This window comes from Rosa rugosa, chromosome 6, assembly GCF_958449725.1.
Source record: "Rosa rugosa chromosome 6, drRosRugo1.1, whole genome shotgun sequence".
Lineage (NCBI taxonomy): Eukaryota > Viridiplantae > Streptophyta > Magnoliopsida > Rosales > Rosaceae > Rosa > Rosa rugosa.
In genome coordinates, this window is record NC_084825.1 from 40,319,178 (window position 1) to 40,341,675 (window position 22,498).

Below are 22,498 nucleotides of genomic sequence, written 5' to 3' on the forward strand. Positions count from 1 at the left end.
CTACATGTGGTATTATTGTATTAAGTGAAGCCAAGGTGGAGATTGTTGATGTTGACTTTCACTTATGGGCTTGGCCCAAGTTGGCATCCCATGTGAGTTGCATGTGCTAGGTTAATTGCACATGTGTAGACATATATATATATATATATGCCTTTGAAGTGGGCAGCCGCAGGGATGAATAGAAGGGGAGAGAGAGAAACATTGAAAACCACCTTGAATACTCCTTGTGCCTTCCTCTTCTTGTTGGGGACTTAGCTACTCCATAGTTGAAGCTTCTTAAGCTTAGTTGTTGGTGTCGCTATGTATTGTATATGAGAAGTAAGTATTCTTCTTCTTCTCTATTTGAATCAAGAAGAGAGTTAATAGGTTTGGGTGTATTGGGGATTTGGGTAGAGAGAGTTGTTCATAAACTCTAGTTGTATGTTTCTCCAAATTGATCATAGTGGAATATCTTGCCGGTTCCGAAAGTGGATGTAGCTCAATCACACCGATTGAGTGAACCACTATAAATCTTGGTGTTCTTTGTGGTTTGTTTTATTGGTTGCTTTCTTGCTTTGTTTGTTACTGTTGAATTCATATCAATACCTTGTTTGTTACGCTTCCGCACAACAGGTGGTACCTCTATATATATATACACAACGAATTAATTAGTTGAACATATATAGGATGTAGAAGCCGCGCGTCTTTCCAGAATGGTAAGGTAAACATATAACAGCTAAGAAATTCTACAAGGTAACCTGATCGAGTAAATTTATGTTGTAAGCTTCTAGCCTGATAGGTTACCTTTATCAAAATCTATGAATGATCTAAAGGTCTCTAGGTAAGGAGCAGTACATATACTAAGGCGTCTTATTACATAAGCCAAATTTTCCAAGAGTTGATCTATATAAAAGGATACAGATCACAAGCATATTATCTTAGAAAATAGAAAGCTACTTTGTTCTCAAAATACTACTCTAGACGATTGAGGAAAGAACATACCAAAGATGGAGTTGCTGGTCGGGTTTCTGGTGATCTGGTTAAGTGCCGCTTGACCGATCAAGCGCTCTGTATCAGTGAAAGCAACATGAGATGGAGTGGTCCGGTTTCCCTGATCATTCACTATAATTTCTACATGATCATGCTGCCATATACGGCCACACAAGAGTAGGTTGTCCCCAGATCAATCCCAATTGCATGACTCTCTTCTACTCCTGCCATTCTGAGATTAATGGCACGTTTACTTACTTGGAATGGAAAATAATCATGAATCAGAGACAACAAGAAAGGAATCGGTATTGATTCCGGATGAATGATTCCTAAACCCATCTCCCCCCTTCGTAATCGAATTCCTGAGTATTCAGGAATCGATTCCTGATAAGGAGGTGAGACCTACATCCATTCCGATTCCTTCATGTGTTAGTAAACGCATGAATTCTTTTACCCGGAATCATTCCGATTCCTTTATGTGTTAGTAAACGCAGGAATGTTTTTACCCCGTAATCATTCACTTTCCTTCTAAGTAAGTAAACGTGCCCTAAGAGTAATCGAAGAAGACTAAGTGAAAAATGGTAGTAGCTAGAGCTCTGCTTTATTGGGGAATGCACACTACAGAATTTAAACCGTTGGTGAAAGATTTGTTGATTGGGGAGTGTAATAGCTAGGTCTAAAGAAATTTATTTTACTTTAATATCCTGTGTATACCACTCTTTCCAACACAGCAAGGTAAAATTTATTGCAGATGAACCAAACTGAATTGAAAATTTGAAATCCCAAAATAGGTTGGTGTACAATGTACGTACATGAAATAAATAACAGTTCATTTCCCTGTTTTTTTTTTTTTTTTTTTTTTTTTTTTGTGGAAGAAACATACTAGTGTTGACTGTTTAATTAGTTCTTTTGAAATCTGGATTACATTGACACAATCTATCAATATTTCAGAACATGGACTTGTCTAATAGAAACATAATTGTGTTTTACGTGATGAAATCCTGTGCAATGATTGTATGAACCATGCATCCAGAAAGGAAGCTCATATGAGTCACTGACTATGTTTCCTTCTCCTTCAGTCCCAAATGAATTGAAAATGTACTACAGAAAAAATGGGAATAGCCAACAAGAGGGCATTTTCGCCTCAACAAAATGGCATTCTAGCATGCATAAGGGAGAAAAAACCCAAAGTATTTTGGGCAGGGGCGATTGCTTATGACGTAAGTCATCATTTCATCTGGCAACTTCTCCTATCACTGTTGATTCTGATTCCTTTCATCTGTCCCGTAGAGACATCCTGAGCAGAGACAGTTAAGATACCATTGGCATCAATAAAGAACCAAGTATTGAGTAGAGGGACTCCCTTAGGGGCAGGAGGAATGTCATCCATTGTAAATTCTCCCAAATAGTTATTATTTGCGGCAATTCTACTCTCACCCTCGTATATGGCAAATCTGACAGCCTGTTGGTTGTCGTACATGGTAGTGAAGTATTTATTTTTGATGACAGGAATTCTAGTGTTTCTTGGAACCAGAAATTCGATGGTCTGATCTGGGCCGACTACCACCCCAAGTGACAAAGGTGTGACATCTAAGAAAATACTGAAGTTCTGAAGCTTCCCACTCAAGAAAGCAGCTTGAACAGCCGCACCATATGCCACTGCCTCATCCGGATTAATTCCCTTGCATAATTCCTTCCCCTTGAACAGTTTCTGCAATAGTTCCTGCACCTTGGGAATTCTAGAAGAGCCACCCGAAAGAACAACATCATGGACACTGCTTACGTCCATGTTCGCATCCCTTAAACATTTCTCCACCGGCTCCATACACTTACTGAAGTAATCCATGTTCAATTGTTCGAACTTGGGAGCTAGTAAAAGTTGTATAGAAATCAATACCCTGCTCCAAAGAGTCGATTTCAATGTCAGTTGTAAACGCAAATGAGAGCCTCCTCTTTGCCTTCTCACATGCATTTCTTAATCTTCTAAGAGCTTTGGAGTTTCCACTCACGTCCAAATCATGCTTGCTCTTGAACTTTTCAATGCAGAAATTCACCATTCTGTTATCAAAGTCTTCGCCTCCAAGATGAGTGTCTCCAGCTGTGGCCTTCACTTCAAACACACCATCCCCTATGGTAAGTAGAGACACATCTAAAGTTCCACCGCCCAAGTCAAATACCATCACGTTTCTTTTGCTATGCCTTCCTGCCTTCTTGTTAAGTCCATAAGCAATGGCTGTGGCAGTTGGTTCATTGATGATATGCATGACATTAAGCCCAGCAGTGGCACCAGCATTCTTTGTAGCTTGACGTTGTGCATCATTAAAGTACGCGGGGACAGTGACAACTGCATTCTTCACAGTTGACCCGAGATAAGCCTCAGCAATCTCCTTCATCTTTCCAAGAACCATGGATGAGACTTCTTCTGCATTTAACTTTTTCTCTTGACCCTTGTGGGTAACCACAATCATCGGTGTGTCACCTGGACCTTCAATGACCTTGAATGGCCAGAGTTTCAAATCATTTTGAACAGTTTCATCACTGAATCTCCTACCAATTAACCTCTTCGCATCTGCAAATCAATGTCCAATTTAGAACACAATCCAACAAGAAAAAGAAACAAGGGAATATAGAAATTTTTTACTTACAAAGTGTAATGCCAATTGGTTAGTGATTATAAATTTATCATATTGCTAAATGAAGACAGCATATACTAAGGCCTAGTTTGAGATTGCTTTGCTTTGACAAAAATCAGTTTTTTTCTAAAGTTTTAGGTTTTAAGATGTTTGGTAAACTTAAAAAAACAGCTTTAATTAAAAAAAATATAGGTGATTGGCAACAGATTATAGAAGCAACTCTAAAAGCTGCTATCAGTCCCAGCATAAGCGGTTTTTTTTTTTAAAGTCACAGCAACCCCAAACTAGTCCTAAATTGAAATTCAAACACTAATAACTGGTGGATTGCTGCATATATAGCTTATTATATCATTCATTTAGCAAGGGTACTATAATACATCTACCATACTAATATGTTAAGGATACAAGAAAATAATTAAGTGGATTGTAGTACCTTTTAACAATATTATTTATATATCCTTCATGCTGACTATAATGAATCGGAAAATATAGTACCTGAAAGAAAGTTCCCCAAAATGGGTACCTATAGCATTCTCTGATCAACTCTCTTTGATAAAGAAGTCATGCACAAGATTCATGAGAGTACAGGCACCAGATTGGGAACTGAACCTTTCTAAATTTATAAGATCTAACGTCTGTAGTTAAGGAGAACTATATATACATATATATTTCATCTTAGAGTTTCCCAGAATAAGGTGTATACTTTAGTTACACTTCATGAGATCAAAAGTATTTGATCTCTGGTCTGTAAAATTACGAAACACTAAGTAGGGTATCAAATTGCTTAGTTCATGCGATACCTTGCAACCAAAGTTATCCCAATTAAACGTAGCAAGGAAAATTCTAAGCAATACTAAATCATTCAAATTTGAAGATAGAAAATAACATGTCGATCAAAACACTGCTGTGGGAAGATGAACTTACCAAAGATGGAGTTGTTAGGGTTTCAGATGGTCTGGTTCAAAGCCGCATCTCCGATGAAACATTCAGTATCAGTGAAAGCAACAAGAGATGGGCTGGTTCTGTTGCCCTGATCATTCACTGTGATTTCTACATGATCGATCAATCTGCCACACCGCTACGCATGAGTAGGTTGTTCCCAAGTCAATCCCAATTGCATGACCCTTGTCTTCTGCCGCCATTCTCAGAATAAGAGTAGAACGTACTCGAATAAAAGAATAAGACTACTTGAAGTCTTCAAAGTAGAAAATTTAAGTATAACTCTGCTTTAACTATAACTCCACTTTGGATCAAATTTTAGCCCATCTCCCACATATGGTCACAAATAGGGTCCCATCCTGTTTGTTTCATAGTTCTTTGTAATTTTTTTTTTATATTCACGTCAAATATTAGTTTTTTTTAAGTCGAATTCACAATCTTCCACTTATAAAGGGAAAATTATGCCATGAATAATCACAATTAATCTTCTATTTACGGATGAAACTTCTTTTTTTTTTGTTGGCTTTGTGTAAAGAAAAAAGGGGATGAGAAATTTTATTTACACATGTCTAATTACTTAATACACACCCCTAAAGCTAAACAGAGTTTCTAGAGCTTCGAGTTTCTAGGAGAGAATCCCTAGGTTTTGGAAAACACAGGGTTTTTATATGTGCTTTGTCCGGTGGCGCCCTCCTGTCAGTGGTGGCTTCTTGCCTCGTCGATGTGTGATGGGTGCAGCTGGACTGGCATATTTTCATGTGGTGGTTGGTGGTGGTCAGAGTGGGTGGTTGTGGCGAGATGCTTTCAATGTTACACAGCAGAAGATGATGGTTTCATGGTGATCTATTGCTAGAGAGAGACCACTCTGCCGGCGGGTCGCTATGCAAAGGCGGGCACTGTGAGGTTCGATTCTCTCGGTGGGGCTACAAGGGGTAAGTGTTACTGCTAGTCAGATCTAGGGCAGGTTTGCCAAGACCAAGATGGTTGACAACGGTGGACATCGGAGTCGGTCTTTCTTGACAGGGAGGCTGGTAAGTCTATGACAAGGAAGCCTATGTGTGGGTGGTCCAACGATGATCTCTGTTGGGTGGGGTACGGTTGGTGGTTTGTTGGTGGCTGGGACGAATTCAAGGAGTTCTCCCATGGTTGGGGATGGCGGTGGTTCTGCCTTGGACCGGTTGTATGAGTTTTGCGATCGAGACTATCGACGTTGTGAGTCACCACCTTATTGTGACAGTTTTCAGGGAACTGGAGTCAATTTGTGGAACATGATAGCAAATCAATGCAATTTTTTATTTTGGTTTATTAGGTTTTTATTTTTTGGTTTTTGGTTAGGTCTAATAAGTCTCTCCTCTATTGAGCAAGAATTTGGGTATTTTGGTGTAGTGGTTGTGCCATTGTTATGGTGGCATCGATCTCCAAGGACGTACTATTTGTTTTCATTTCAATGTTTTCTTATCGTCAATGAAATGGGGAGATGCCCCTACACGTATACTGGCGGTTTTGCTATATGGCTATAAGGATGTATCGGAACTCCTGAGATAGGTTGATTGCCTGTAGCCCGGAAGAGTGGGCGATTCATGTGGTTAGAGTTGAGTCATATCGGCTCATAGTGTCTGTAACCACGGGTTCTACATTAGGGGTATGAGTATATTGTTGTAGGAGAATGCAATTGTGTTTATTATTGATAATAAGAGCCCTTTAAATAGGGAGTTACAAGGTACCCAAAAGGTAATAGAATCCGATTACAATTGAATACCTAGAACACATTCCTATTACAACTCTAAACCCTAGTTTGTAGAGGCACACATTATGTCGACATCCTTCAACACTCCCCCTTGTGCCGCTCAAACTTGGCGATGACGCTTTGATTGTTGCCTCGTTAAAAACCTTGCCAGGTAACAAAAACCCAGTGGGACAAAAATAACCCTGGTCGAAGGACAAAAAGAGCACAACACGTCCTTCACTCTTCGAGATCGAACTTGTAGACATCATGCCTCCCACTGATGTCAATATCTCCCCCTGATTGCTACAATCATAGGAGTTCGGATAACTTTCTTAATCCGATGCTTTTCATATGTTTCTCGAAGGTGGATTTTGGTAACGACTTAGTAAATAAGTCCGCTACATTATCCTCAGATCGGATTTGGTTCACTTCAATATTTAGAAGTGCATGTTGTCATTTTGATGGAGGGGAGGAGGAGCACGGAATGTGGCATTTTGCCTTGTGGGGTCCGATCCCACACTTCAGTTATCTCTTTTCTCTGTAGGGATAGAACAAGCCCATATCAATCGTACCTCTCAAATATCGAAAGATTGTCTTTATACCAATCTAATGGCGTTGCGTTGGCACGAGGCTATATCTAGCCAACAAGTTCATAACAATTGAGGTGTCTAGTCTTGTATTGTGCTAAGTACAATAATGCGCCTATTGTACATAAGTAAGCACTTCTGTTATTAACACGTCTTCGTCATCATCCCTGGGACGAAACAGATCCCTTTTAGGGCCAAGACTACGGACCACCATGGGAGTGCATCTTTGACTTTATCAAAATGCGTAAGCATCTATTGACACGGTATACAAAACCGTGTTCTCCCAAGGTCCTTCCTCTCAAACTCGGATTTCAGGTGTTCAGCGGTTTTCCTTAACTCACAAGGGTTCCAATTATATTTATCAACATAAACCGCGACAATTGCAAATCCGAAACTTGTCATGGGAACGTGTGGGCATAGTTCATCATATCCCTTCCCAATCAAGTAGTCACTTTAGTGAGCGTTTCAACCTCGTTGCAAACGTGCTCCGTGGTCTAGAGCCACTTGACTTGGGTAAATGAAGTTCACAAGAACCTTCATTATATTCCGTATCTAGATCCCCATAAAGATATGTAGTGATCACATTTGTAAGCTGCATGTTCAGTTATTTGGAAACTACCAAACTGACAAGGTAGTGGAGTGCAATGACATCCATTACGAGAGAATATGTCTTCTCGTAGTCGATTCCAGGGCGTTGTGAGAAACTTTGAGCCATAAGGTGAGATTACCATCTCTTTTTCTCGTCACGCTATCTAACGAAGACCTACTAATGTCAACAGGTTTTATGTTAGGAGGTGTTGGCATCTCAGCCCCGAAATCCTTCCTCTTCGTTAGTGAATCCAATTCAACCTGGATCGCATCTTTCCATTTAGGCCAATTTTCTCTACGTTGGCATTCTTCAACGGAGTAAGGTTCGATGTCATTGGTCTCAATAATTCCACGTCCTCATGTACACTAGTGTAGTTCGTAGAGATCTCTATATTCTCAGGAATTGGTTCTAACATTGAGGCGTCCCCCAACGATGTCTCTTGGACATAACCACAATCCAAAATATTCTCATGAGACGGATTTTGAGTATCAATGATCAATGGATCAAGTTGTGCCAAACTCGCTCTCTTCTTAGGGCGAGAATCCATCGAACCTATGGGTCTCCTACTCTCTCTAGCGGAACCCATGGCCTATGACACCATTATGCCACCTTTGTCTCGTCACCATACCACCATCCATGGTAGTGGTGCAGTACCCATCTTCTCTGGGTGGCACCATGTCCTCTTGTGGGGACATCAATCCTTGCAGGCATGTTTGCAGCAGGTATATGTGATCTCGTCACTTTTAGGGGATCAAGATGAGACATAGTGGGGACAGACCACGACAATTCTTGTAGTTCTTGTTGAACATTGACGTTCTAATCTCCCCCTAACGACGGGAAGACTGTCTCATCAAAGTGACAATTCGCAAATCCAGCGAAATAGAGATCGCCTGTCAAGGGTTCTACATAGCGGACTTATAGTTGGAGACTCATGTCCAACAAATATATATATATGCATTCGTTGCAATGACTCATGTTGATGCGCTGTGGCGGCGCAATTGGCACATGAACCGCACACTCAAATATGCATAAATACGAGATATTAGACTCGAACCCAGTCACTAGCTGTAACGCAAATAAAAGTTGAGTGGCTGCTATGAGTCATAGACGAATTAGCATAGCTGCATGCGATATTGCATAACCCAAGCGGAAATATTGGTGCGCATTACCAATGTCCGGGCTACCATCGTAGTCGTTTAATGGTGGCTTTTCCGCGAGACCAATTGGGTGTGTACATGAGAATATCATCTTTTCTAGTTGGAGTAGGGATTTTACAGAGTCATCCCCGTTGTTGTAATATCTTGAATTAATAAATTTTCTTTTATTCTAAAAAAAAAATACACACCCCTAAAATCTCTTTGTTTAACTTCTGCCTCAAAGTTTCTACTATATATGCCCCTCTACTTTATTACCTTTTCTTCACTAATGGCCTAATGCCTCATCTGCACTAATGCCCTTGTCATACTAAATCCATTAGAGCCTGCTTTATAGTTTTAGGGTTAGCCCATCTCCCACATATGGTCACAAATATGGTCCCATCTTGTTTGTTTCATAGTTGTTTGTAATTTTTTTTTTTTTTATACATCACATCAAACTAATGTCAAACTCACAATCTTCTACTTATAAAGGGGAACCTAATGATGAAATTTAGTTTATTTTTCTCTTTTAGCTTTGTGTAAAGAACAAAAAAAAAATATTTACACATGTCTAATTACTTAATACACACCCCCAAAATATTTTTGTTTAACTTCTGCCTCAAAGTTTCTAGTTTCTACCATGCCCCTCTACTTTATCACCCTTTCTTCACTAATGCCTCATCTGCACTAATACCCTTGTCATACTTTATCCACCATCTCACATTCTCAATCTCCAAAATTCCTTCGTCACTATTGATCGACGGGGATACCTTTCTTAACCTCCTAAGAGCTCTGAAGTTTCCACTCACGTCCAAATACGTTTCATCTCAAATTTTTTAACACAGTAATTCACCATCCTGTTATCAAAGATCAAAGTGTTCGCCTCCAAGTCCCTAAGCAATGGCTGCGCGGCTGTTGGTTCATTGATGTACGCATAGTATTTAGGCCAGAAGTGGCACCAGCGTCTTCTGTAGCTTGATATTGTGAGTCATTGAAGTAAGCAGGACGGTAAAAACTGCATTATTCAAATAGTGAGCCGAGGAAGGCCTCAGCAATCTCCTGCATTTTTCCAAGAACCATGGATCAGACTTCTTCAGCAGCAAACAGTGTCTCTTGACCCTTGTGGGTAACCACAATCAGCAGCTTGTCTCAAGGACCTTGAATAACCCAATTAACAACATAGTCCTACTTTATCACCCTTTCATCACTAATGCCTCATCTGCACTAATGCCCTTGTATCCTCATTATTCAATACAGTGAAATAAATTCTGGCTCCATTGTTCTTTAAAGATGATGTTTGCTGGCCTGCTGGGGTTGTATTGTTAGATACAGTGTATGTAAAACAATGGTAAGGTGGGAAATACAGGAAAATATTTAGAATCCTAGGTACTTAAAGATATTTGCTGGGTTCAAATAGCAACACTCATAAAAAAAAATTTATACCATTGCACACTACTGCAAATCTGTAATAATCATTGAATTATTACAAAACAAGCGGCATTTTTATTTTAACAAAATGCCATACTTCGATACTGTCATGTAACAAGAAAGATGTTAATGCCAAACTGCTTGCCCTTTGTAGTCTAAAATGGAGTAACAAAGTACGGCTACTATGACACCCATAGATGTAGGCACACTAGAATGAAGAAGTTGAGCAGTAATGGCTCAGTTATGCAGCTGCCTCATCTGCTGTTATGTCCTTGCATAACTCCTAAGCCCTGATAACATTCAGCAATAGCCAACACAGCACCACTAAATGAAAACCATTGGCAAGCCGATAGTAATTAAGTCATTGGTCAAGAATAAGAGAAACATGTGCATTAGTCACAGATTTACTCACTGTCAAGTCAGTAGAAATGAATTATACTAACTCGGTTGAAACATAATCTGTCATACTTAATCAACCATCTCAATTCCTCCAAAATTCCTTCTATCACTATTGATGGTAATGCCTTTCTTTTTGCCAGTTGACTTGTCCTCAGCACTTCAGCAGACACACTCAGGATGCCATTCGCATCAATATCATAACAAACATCGAACTTAGGAACACCCTGAGGAGCTGGAGAAATGCCTTCAATACAAAATTTACCCAAAAAGTTGTTTTCTGTAGCTACTCTACTCTCCCCTTCCTAAACTGGAAAGCACACTGTGGATTGGTTGTCAATGCTAGTAGTTACACGTGTCTTCTTCGTAAGAGGAATTCTAGAGTTTCTTGGAATCACAACCTTCATGAAATTCTTGGAACCATCATATTTATCAACATCTAACCCAAGTGAAAGAGGGGTCACATCCAAGAGTGAAGTCGTGAATCTTTCCATTTCCATTTCCATTCCCACTCAGGACGGCAGCTTGAACAGCCGTACCATATGCCACTGCCATATCCGGATTAATGCCCTTGCATAATTCCTTCCCCTTTGAACATTTTCTGCAATAGTTCCTGCACCTTGGGAATTCTAGAAGAGCCGCCCGAAAGAACTACATCATGGACACTGCTTACTTCCATGTTAGCATCCCTTAAACATTTCTCCACAGGCTCCATACACTTGTTAAAGAAATCCACGTTCAGTTGTTCAAATTTGGCACGAGTAAAAGTTGTAGAGAAATCAATACCCTGATCCAAACAGTCAATGTCAATTTCAGTTTCAAATGCATAAGAAAGTCTCCTCTTTGCCTTCTCACAAGCATTTCTCAACCTCCTGAGGGCTCTCGAGTTTCCAGTCACGTCCAAATCATGCTTCCTTTTAAATTGTCCAACACAAAAGTTGACCATTCTGTTGTCAAAGTCTTTGCCTCCAAGGTGAGTGTCTCCAGCAGTGGCCTTCACTTCAAAGACACCATCCCCTATGGTAAGTAGTGACACATCTAAAGTTCCACCACCCAAGTCAAAAACCATCACATTTCTTTTGCCATACCAGCCTGCCTTCTTGTCAGTTCCATAAGCAATGGCTGTGGCAGTTGGTTCATTAATAATTCGCATGACATTTAGGCCAGCAGCGGCACCAGCTCTCTTTGTAGCTTGACGTTGTGCGTCACTGAAGTAAGCAGGGACAGTGACCACTGCATTCTTCACAGTTGAGCCGAGGAATGCCTCAGCAATCTCCCGCATCTTTCCAAGAACCATAGATGAGACTTCTTCAGCAGCAATTTGTTTCTCTTGACCTTTGTGGGTAACCATAATCATTGGTTTGTCACCAGGTCCTTCAATGACCCTGAATGGCCAGAGTTTCAAATCATTTTGAACGGTTTTGTCACTGAATCTCCTACCAGGCTACCAATTAATCTCTTTGCATCTGCAAATTAAAGACAAACGTAGAAACACAAGCACTAACTAAATTATTTCATTACAAGATCTAACACCAAATTGGTTAGTGATAATCATATGGCTACATCCTTACTCAACATTCTCTCACTCAAACTATGCCATACTATAACTACTGCAGTGTTATCATGTTATGCCTGGTAAATTGCTAATACAGGTCCCATAAATCATTCATATTTACCGGTGCATATGTTAGACAACAACACTAATACCATAATACAGTTTCCTTTTTCTAAGTTAAAAAAAAAAAAAAAAAAGGAAATTATCATGTGTTGTACTCATCCTATAAATGCATTACATAATAAAAACCGAGAAGTTGAACAGGGGATAGAGTAGTCATCTGTCCTGCACAATGGATAAAGTAACGGACAATAGCTGAGAATTTTTCAAGGTATCCATTTTACTCGATCTTCATGTGTAGAACTTTAGTTTGCTTTAATCTAATTTGATAAAGCTCTTAAGTAACTGATACAAAGGCATGTACTTAAAGGAGCAGTATACACATTTCTCCTAAAAATTGAGGCATCTTCTTACATATGACAAACTTTTCAAGAATTGAATCTCTATAGATCACAAGCATTTTATCTCTATTTCGGATTTAAATCTAAATCATAGTCTTTAGAAATTGATTAATATATGGTATACCTTGCATTCATATGACGCATACATTGATACAAATCATCACAAAATACAGTTTGATGTTTCATTCCACAATATATTTTTGGTTATAAGTACTAAATTGTTATCAGATCTTAGATCTTCTATATTAGATTATTCACATTACAGATTAATTATCAACATCCTAAATTTATGAAAATAGAAAGTACTCACTCAAAACACTAGTGGGAAGATGAACTTACCAAAGATGGAGTTGGTGGGGTTCCTGATGATCTGGTTAAATGCCGCATCACCAATGAAGCGCTCAGTATCAGTGAAAGCAACAAGAGACGGAGTGGTCCTGTTGCCCTGATCATTCACTATAATTTCTACATGATCATACTGCCACACGGCCACGCACGAGTAGGTTGTCCCCAGATCAATCCCGATTGCAGGACTCTCTTCTACTCCCAGCATTCTTAGATTAATAGCACTCGAACCAAAGAAAATATTAAGAGTACTTGAAGAAGGATAAGAAGTTGAAAAATGGTAGTAGCTGGAGCTCTGCTCTATTGTATTATTCTAGCGGACTCAGAAGAATGCTTTGGTAGGTGTCCAGAATTTATTTTGGTGGGAAGATAGAGTGGTCTTTAGAATTTAAACCATCAGTGGAAGAGTTGGGGAATGTAATCGGTCTATTGGAATTTATTTTGGGTCAGTCCCACTCTTTCCAACACGATGTTATGAGACACAGTATACAATGTACATAACATGATGAGAAATTTATTTCCCTGTTTTTTTTTCCAGGGATTTGTATGATACTACGGTCCATAACAAATTTCTTACGATTGATATCAAATTCGACTCAATTGCAATCTAACATACTATCCTTGCACAGCACAACCTATTATCGCAGTGGTGTTAATGTTACTAAACAATACAGATGAAGCATTACATATGTTCATGATCATAAATTAAATTTAAAAACTGGGTCATAATTGTGGGCAACTGATACCGATCATTACCAAGATCCAGAGCATCGTGAAAAGTACTTCATAGCATGAATTTACAAAGTACTACTTGCTTTTACATTCTCTTTCCTAGATTGCAAAATGCAATCTTTACATTGCTTATGGTATTATTTTACATTGCTTATGGTATTATGACTAGTATCATACAGCAAACTAATAAGTCAAGCTTTCATCATAGACCATATTCCTCACCTTCACCTTCACAGCCCTCTTAGCAATCCTTGATTAGCCCCAGAGAGCTCACTGCAAATCCTCCCAAACTCCTCCAACATTTCCTTCACAATCCCCACTCTACTTTTCTCAACCAACATCTTCACCAAATTCACCAAGTGCTTGTTGAATTTCCCTTTCTGGGCCACCAGCTTCATCACTTGGCCCTTCTCCTCCAAACCCACAAATGGGCTTTCCAAAACCGCTTGAACCTGCTTGTTGTGGAGCAACTGCAAGAACCTCTTCACATCCTTGTGGACCAAATCAAGTGTCCTGTTGCATTGAGCAATGTCCAGGAGAGCAGCTGCATAACCAGAAGCTGGGTTTTTGTGGAGATTTGGAGATGAGAAAAGGGTTTTTGTGGGGATTGAGAATGAGGGTGTGGATAAAGTTAGAGGCTTTTGGGTGAAAAAGGTGGTTTTGGTGGTGGTTTTGTGGAGGTGGGTTTGTGGAGGAAGTTTGTGGGTGTTGTGAGAGGTCTTGAAATGGTGGAGTAGTTCACGAGATGGAGTTGAAAGAAGGGTGCTTGGGACTTTGAGAGTTGAGACAGAGCTTGAGAATGTTTCCATGGAGGAAGATGAGGATAGGTTTCAGTTTTCAGCCACTGAATGACAAAGGAATTGGAGTATGTTACCGTTGAAAGCAATTTTTCTGGATTAAAAGGAGTGGAAGCGCAACGTTGCGGACTTGCGGGCTTGAAACGTAAGCAAAGTTATGAAGAGGCCTTATAGCTCGGCCCATAATCAAACCAGTTCACCCACCATGTATAAATGTAATTAAGCAGTAGTTGCACTATCAATTATAAGCCTTGATGATTTTGTTGAAACAGAAAGGATTCAATTTGATTAGGGAGGGTCGGGAAATGTCTACTTAACCGGATTTTTATGAGAGAAATTCATTCTTAAAAATTTTACACGTTGAATTACAAAAAGAAAACACGGCAAAATAAATGTTTGGGTACGGGTTTGATGTACTATTTCTTATATATATATATATATATATATATATATATATATATATATATATATATATATATATATATATATGATTAGGGAGGGTCAGGAAATGTCTACTTAACCGGATTCTTATGAGAGAAAAAAGAAGAATGAAAAGTGCAGACTTTCAATTTTTTCGACTACCATATAATGTAATTCAATGATTGAAACTGTTCATTCTTAAAAAATTTACACGTTGAATTAAAAAAAGAAAACACGGCAAAATAAATGTTTGGGTGCGGGTTTGATGTACTATTTTATATATATATATTATTTTTTATTATTATTATTTTTTGAAATGTTGCCTTCAAGCCTTGATTAACGAAATTGCAGAATACATGGGGGGGACGTAGAGCCTGAACCCCAGATTACAAGAAGCATAAAGAGAATATCCTGAAATAATACCAAGATTCTCCACAAAGTCTATGTATTCTAACAAGCACCAATTAGCAAAGAGTACACGAATGGCAACTCCATTTGCTTTGACATAGCGGTGACATACCAGAAAGATAACTCTATAACGAAGAAGCATAATTACAAATAGCACAGCTTTCCCACTATGTTGCCGCACGGAAATAAATCCGGCGGCACTCAATTTCATCCTGTCACTAGGAGGTTGCGTCCATTTGACCAAACAAACAGCTCGCCGCCTCGCTAGGCCAGACAAGACACACATAGTGTGCATACCGGGACCAAGCCCACGTCGCCCTACCAAAGAGTGGTAGGGACTTATTGTAGGCATCAAGCCACGTATTACTAAACTGCAATAAGACATAATAAAGTAATAAAGCATAAAAGAAACAAATTTTTGGACTAGAGACCAAACCAAGGCCCAGGCCCAACAGTCACCGAGCCCAAGCCCAAGCCCAGAAAGAAGGCTGCCAACGTCACCCCTCCTCCCGATCGCGCACAGAGATCCTGCCGTCCCGCCATGTGCGGCACACCCATCGAATAGAGCAATCTCAGGCCGATCCTCCACCCCGCCGCCCTCCCCTTCATGCCGGTCAGCATATATATATATTGGGTGAAGATTTGCAAAATTGGAAAATGCATACATTCATTCTATGAAGTGTTGTAAAAGGTTGGAAGCAGAGTTCTCAAGTGATGTATGTCTTTAAGACTTGACATGCATGTGTATATTGAACAATAACACCGGTAATTGAATTTCCTGATTTTTCACATTTATAAGAACATCGTTGATTCCTAGTTTTTAATCATTCACACTCCTCTTTTTGATCCATTCTAACTTCCATTTCAAAGACATATACATGCCATAACTCCTATGAACCATAATCATTGTCATTTGTCTCTACTGGGTTACCTCCAGTGGCGGATCCACGTTGTGGACTATTTGGGATGTAGCCCAACCCAGAATTATGCAAATATAGTATATAGTATATGTGGTTTCATGATGTGGTTTCCTTTTCATGAAACCAACTATGGTTCAGTTGGCTGCGTGGGTTCGAACCCCCACTTGCCCATTTTTATGTGTTTTCTGCCTCTTTTCCTGTTTTTTTTTTTTTCATCCATTTTCTTCTCCATTCTTCTTTGCTTACAATATTTTCTTCTCTTGTTTCTTTTCCTCTTTCCCCTATTTTCTTCCTTTGGTTACAATTTTCTTCCTTTGTTTTGTAAATTTTCTATAAGTGTTTCTTTTAAAAAAAAAAAAATTCTTGTTTAATTCTGCTCTTTTTTTTTTTTTTCTTTTGAATAAAATCTTGTTTAATTCTTAGTGTCTCAAAAATTTTAGAAACATTATTTTCCAAAAAAAATTCTTATAAGCAATCTTCGATTAGCCTGCCACTTTTGTATTCTGAATCCGCCACTGATCACCTCTGTAGACATTTCCAAAATTGACATACAATAATAACAATATTGTAAGCTCTGGACTCATAACCATTCGGTACGTAGCAATAACTATAAGCACTGGGTTGTGTTCCCTCTCCTCGACTCCTATATTCCTCGATCTCTATCTTCTTTGATATCATCACCATTACTATTTGATTCCAAATGTTGCTGCACCAAACACTTTGTCGGTGCCAATTAACATCACATTTAAAGATGACCAATTGTAGTATTTTCCGGACGAAAGTGGGTTACATAAAAGTTGTTCCCTGTATTGGGTTTGCTGTTATGGGCCCATAACACTCATGCATACACATATATACTTATATAGCTAGGTATAATTATCCAATAATTCGAAGCAGGTCATAAAGATCTAATAAGAGAGGTTCTGATCTTTAGTGACAGCAAGAATGTGATGATGCTAAACTATTTGGTAGAGATCGGGTTGTATGTCTTTTTTTTTTTTTTTTTGAAAATGTTGAAAATGTTGTATGTCTTGTATCATATATAAGTAGTTAGCTATGCCCTAGCCTTTATTATGTATAGCTATGATTTCAAGAGAACTGCTATTGTTGAACTATTAATGTAAATTATACACATATTGAGTCGTTTAAGTTACAAATAAAATAACTTAAATTTATTAAATTGCGTACATATAATGTTTTATACGTACGCAATTAGATAAATTTAAATTATATTTATCTTAATTGAAACGATTGACAGTTTAACAATATAAGACCATCTCAAAGGCGTAGTACCAAGGGGGGTCCCGCTATGTCTAGGTATTTGATTGTACAATGAGTAGGTCTATTTTATATGTACCACTGTGGGTACTACCACTATCTTCTTGTCTGTCTAGTTGGTAGCGGAAATGTATGTAACGGCATATTCTGGCTTATGATGAATATATTTTCTCGCCCTTGGGCGCTTCAAAAAAAAAACAATATAAGACAATCTCAATTAATATATAGTAGAGTTATAAACAATGTAACCCCGCGTCCCCACCCAAACTACACGAAGTCACGAAGGCTTCAAATGCGTTGGTTCATTATCAAGGACAAACCCACTTTGTATCAACTTTAATGATAACATTAGTGGCAAATGCCCTGGATTAAGCCACAAAGTCTAAAGACATTAGTTAATATATATGCTGCTTATCTGGATCAACCCCTTTAATATATAATTCCCCAAATCCCAAGTGGATCAAAAACCCAAATGACTCATTGTATATATTATATATAAGCAAAACCTGTAGAGTTTCTGACCTACGGTGCTTTGCTCTAAGAGCAAGTTCACCCGTTTGGTTACCGGGTCACATATTATTTACTGCTTTTTAGTGTATATTTTCATTCTCTGGGTCACGAAATACACTGTGCCCGCGACCCAAGACACCAAATACACTGTGCAGGTCATCATGGTGACCCAGAAAGTGATCCAGGGCACGAAATACACTATACTCAGTACTCGTGACCCAGGAGGTGAAAATAACACTAAAAAGCAGTGAATAGTGAGTGACCCAACGAGTCAACTTACTCTAACAATCATTCTACACTATTCAACGTTAAATAATGCAGGGTACGTCCACTTTTCTTCAAAGCATTAAAAAGAGAAGACAAAGACCGGACCAAATTCCATTATTATTTGATGCCCTCTTTCTTCCTTCCTCTCTCCTCAACCCTGTCTTGTCTTCAACCTCTTTTCCTCTGTTCCTTACTGACTTTCCTACTTAACCTCATAGACCAAAAAGACCGAGTCCATTTTCAGGTCCAGTTTCAAAATGAACCAGGAAATGAATGGGGTTGAAGCTGAGAGGTATCAGAAGGAGAATCTCAGCAATGGTCATCATGTTCAGGAGAAGATAGACTATGTGTTCAAGGTGGTGGTTATTGGAGACTCAGCTGTGGGGAAGACTCAGATACTGTCGAGGTTTACTAAGAATGAGTTTTGCTTCGACTCCAAGTCTACTATTGGGGTTGAGTTTCAGACCAGGAGTGTCACTATTAAAGGAAAACTCATCAAGGCCCAGATCTGGGATACTGCTGGCCAAGAAAGGTTTGATTCATCTCTCCCTCTCTGTCTCTCTCTCATTTTGATCTTCAAAAGCTAGAAAGGATTTTAATGATCTCATATCTTTATGATTCATATATATCTGGTATAGATTACTGTTACTTTCACAGTTTCACTTATTAAGCGAATTCAAAATAGTTTAAGTACTGTATGACAATAATCGGGTGAAAAATGCTCGACTAGCCAAAATTGCTGACCAAATTATATTTTGGAACACATACTTTGTTAATAACTAATACACGAGATCTAGGGCGAGCACGATCTGAAACACCAACATTATTTCATTTGATGCAAAATGTATTAAGCAAATTTATGAAGTGTAACAGCACCTACATTGGATTCGAACCTGATTACTACCTAGTAAAATTCAACCTCTTCTGCATGTCCTATGTTTCAGCTATAAATGTAGCTATAACAACATATGAAAATATTATAATTATAACCGACATGCTTGCTGTAATATTAATTGATATTACTCTCAACTCAACTACGGTATATTGTGAGCTAGCAAAGTACGATATTTTATTGTAAAGTAACTTTCTTACTTGTACTCAGTCATAAAAGATCTCTTACTTGTACTAACTTTTCGAACACATGTTGGGATATGGACCGTTTAGTTTTTAACTCTATATGAGTATATCACTTCTGCAAAATTTCAGTCAAATTAATGGTCGTTGAGGTATCGAACTATATTGAATTAATGAACGAATTAAATCTGTCCAACCTGAACCTTTCATGCTTATAATTGTAAATCACAGTTATGAATGTCTTAACGATCATCAATTTGACTGAAAATTTATAGAAGTGATCTACTCATATAAAGCTAAGAACTGAATGGTCGAAATCCCAATATATGATCGAAAAATTAGTCTAATAAACGATCCCTTAAAATAATAAAATAATAATAATAATAATAATAATTCCCCACGGGCTTGATATCCGTAGCAAGTTAATCTTTCTCAATTTTTGTTTTATTTGTGCCATAGATGACAGACATTCACGTTCGTAGGGTTCTGATTTTGAGTGGGTGCTGTAGTTATGAGAACATGAGTTTTGGGCCAAAGGGCTCCCTGTATTTTCTGCATCAGTAGCACCAACTGTACGTCTGTACTGTATGAATGCATTGGAACTGGATGTCACTCAGTTTGCATTGAATTGGGCCAAGAATAGTACATACTGATGGTGAGAAGAAGATGCTAAAAATAACGAGAATGTATTCAGTAAACCAACATGTTTTCGCACTAATAAGAGTAGACGGCTGAATAACATAAAGTATATTTTTTGTTATGACAAAAAAAGATTGCATGTAAATATCAACAATTGAGATCTCTTGAATCTGCTAGTTCACTTGAGATCTCTTGAATCTGCTAGTTCACTTGCATCAGCGGTATATAGAAGAATTTCTAAAAAATAACTTGCAATAAACATTTCGTTAACATAACATGCGAGATTATTTGATCACAGGTATCGAGCTGTTACAAGTGCCTATTACAGAGGTGCACTCGGGGCAATGCTGGTATACGACATCACCAAGAGGCCGACGTTCGATCATGTGGCTAGGTGGGTCGAGGAGCTCCGGGCACATGCGGACAGCTCGATCGTGATCATGCTGATCGGGAACAAGGCTGATCTCGGCGATCAGAGGAATGTTCCGACTGAAGATGCAGTCGAGTTTGCCGAGGAGCAAGAGCTGTTCTTCTCTGAGACATCGGCCTTCAGCGGCAACAATGTGGACAGTGCATTCTTTAGGGTACTAGAGGAGATATACAGTAGAGTGACGTCTAAAAAAGCACTGGAATGTGGGAATGGGAAGAAACCCATTGATGGGATTGGAGCAAAAATTGATGTCATTTCTGGGTCTGATTTGGAAATTAGCGAGATGAAGAAGTTGTCTGCTTGCTCTTGTTGATCCAGTTCCTTGTTCTTATAAGAACCGATTATCAAGGAGCGATATATGCATGTACTACTTTTTTGTGTTATTATCTTGGACTATGGACAATTCTACTGTGGCAGGCAGTGGCATATTTTTTTACTAGATTCTTATTGCCATGCACAGAAAGTACTAGTACTAAAGTATTTGAACTATAAACCGTAGGATGAAGCATTTTTATGTTGCTTACAAGTTTAGTTGTATGGGATTAGGATGTAGTATGATTGTAAGCATGATATATCTAGTTATTTGAATCTATGAGCCGAGTGATAAGCATGTTTTGATTTATATAAGGAGACTTTCCACTAGGTGAGATAATTGTTAGTGATTAATTAGTGTACAATGAGAGTTTGATCAGACTATACATACTTATTTAGTCACCCACATGGCAGATATATCATTGATCGTAAATAGATGAATAATGAGTTACGCCAGATGTTGTCATCCTAACATTCCAAATTATAAATTAATTGATGATTTTTAGGACTTAGACGCCTTATTACAATCACCAAAGCAATTCGTTGTTAAAATTCTATTATCTCTAATAATGTCATTCATTCGATAACCATAAAATAAGAACCACAAAAAATGTGTTTAGTTTTTATATCTAACATTTATATAACAATTTTGACGTATTTTATAATGAACCACGTGGTGTGGTGTGTTGGTCGAACGGCCTAGTCTGGAACTCAATCCTTTGGATTCGTGCGTCTGCGGTGCAGTGGATTAGTCTGGCTTTGCCTCGCTTTCGCCGCAATGTCGGTGCAGGTGTCCTGACGCTGGGATACCACTGCATGGGTGTATGAGAACTTTTTTTTTTTTTTTTTATCAGGTAGTTAGCTGTACAGCTAACTACCTGATAAAAAAAAAAGTTCTTTTCAGAATCTCATGTTAATTATCGCATTGTCATATCTATAAGTGTTATTCAAAACCCACAATATGGAGGTTTTATATTCTCAAAAGAATTGGATATTTCCATTATGATTCATATTCATCATACTACTAAGTTTTGAAAATCAAGGACTTGTCCTGTCTAAAAATAAATAAATTCATACTAGAATTGGAGTTGCAATTATACTAAATAATTTGATACATTTCACCATCACAAACCAATCCTGTCTAAAATTAGTTGCTTTCTCTTTGTATAATGCTTGGCAAAGTAGAAGATATTTGTTGGACTAGGCCCTATCTATCACTCTCAAAATTGGCATCAAGTAGTAGTACAATCATGAGTTAGGTCATGGGTCATAACAACTCAAACCAGTACCATACTACCATATAATTATTGGAAGCAACTCGATCATTTTCTTTTTGAAACCATATAATTATTGGAAGCAACTCGATCATATATATATATATATATATATAAGTACTATATGCTTATATATATAACCCTTGCTTAGCTTAACCATTCATTATAGTCCAACTACTACTTGTGCTTAACAATAATGATGCCTCACCTTTTGATGTTTATTAGGTGAATTATTGCTGTTAAAGATCAAAGCACACAATTTGTTATCATTTATGTCAGAAATTTAAGAAACAACCAGATGGGATCTGCTCACATTTTCTCAGACAAATTTCAACATGGCATGGCATCTATGCAAATGACTAGCTCGATCGTGTCTATATCTAACATTCCATGAACTGAATTATTGGCATGCTCATTTCTTAATTAACCAAGTCATGCGTGCGATGGAACTGTAAATAAAATGGGGTGATTATTATCCATAATTTTTAATTTGTTATTCTTAAAAGTAAAAGGTAATCGTGTTATATCGTTAACATTAAAGGATTTTTTTTTTTCGATGAAAACATTAAAGAGTTGGTGGGTCGGTAATTTTAACTTGATTTGGCTGCATGCAATTGAGGTCAGTGATGTGGAAACTTGAATAATAATTTCAGATCATGGTATACGTGGTGAT

At 38.2% G+C, this 22,498-nt stretch overlaps 2 protein-coding genes and 2 pseudogenes across 2 annotated transcripts; 1 reads left to right on the plus strand and 3 right to left on the minus strand.

Annotated features, from left to right (window-relative positions):
- Window positions 1-2,030: 2,030 nt before the first annotated feature.
- Window positions 2,031-4,793, minus strand: LOC133717963 (heat shock cognate 70 kDa protein-like; annotated as a pseudogene).
- A 5,240-nt stretch (window positions 4,794-10,033) lies between these two features.
- Window positions 10,034-13,389, minus strand: LOC133717966 (heat shock cognate 70 kDa protein-like; annotated as a pseudogene).
- A 145-nt stretch (window positions 13,390-13,534) lies between these two features.
- Window positions 13,535-14,382, minus strand: LOC133717965 (uncharacterized). Its single transcript, XM_062144737.1, has one exon. It carries the CDS (start codon window positions 14,303-14,305, stop codon window positions 13,727-13,729), a length of 579 nt encoding a protein of 192 aa, XP_062000721.1. The 5' UTR covers window positions 14,306-14,382; the 3' UTR covers window positions 13,535-13,726.
- Window positions 14,383-18,201: 3,819 nt separating this feature from the next.
- On the plus strand, window positions 18,202-20,831 carry LOC133717964 (ras-related protein RABA3). The gene is made up of 2 exons (XM_062144736.1): window positions 18,202-18,628; window positions 20,108-20,831. The coding sequence occupies exons 1-2, from the start codon at window positions 18,354-18,356 to the stop codon at window positions 20,550-20,552; spliced, it is 720 nt and encodes a 239-aa protein (XP_062000720.1). The 5' UTR covers window positions 18,202-18,353; the 3' UTR covers window positions 20,553-20,831.
- Window positions 20,832-22,498: the final 1,667 nt, after the last annotated feature.

Excerpts from the sequence above, each read along its gene's own strand:
- LOC133717965 (XM_062144737.1), bottom strand. The coding sequence starts at position 14,305 with ATGGAAACATTCTCAAGCTCTGTCTCAACTCTCAAAGTCCCAAGCACC.
- LOC133717964 (XM_062144736.1), top strand. The coding sequence starts at position 18,354 with ATGAACCAGGAAATGAATGGGGTTGAAGCTGAGAGGTATCAGAAGGAG. Across the intron at positions 18,629-20,107 it reads GATACTGCTGGCCAAGAAAG|GTATCGAGCTGTTACAAGTG; the intron begins GTTTGATTCATC and ends ATTTGATCACAG.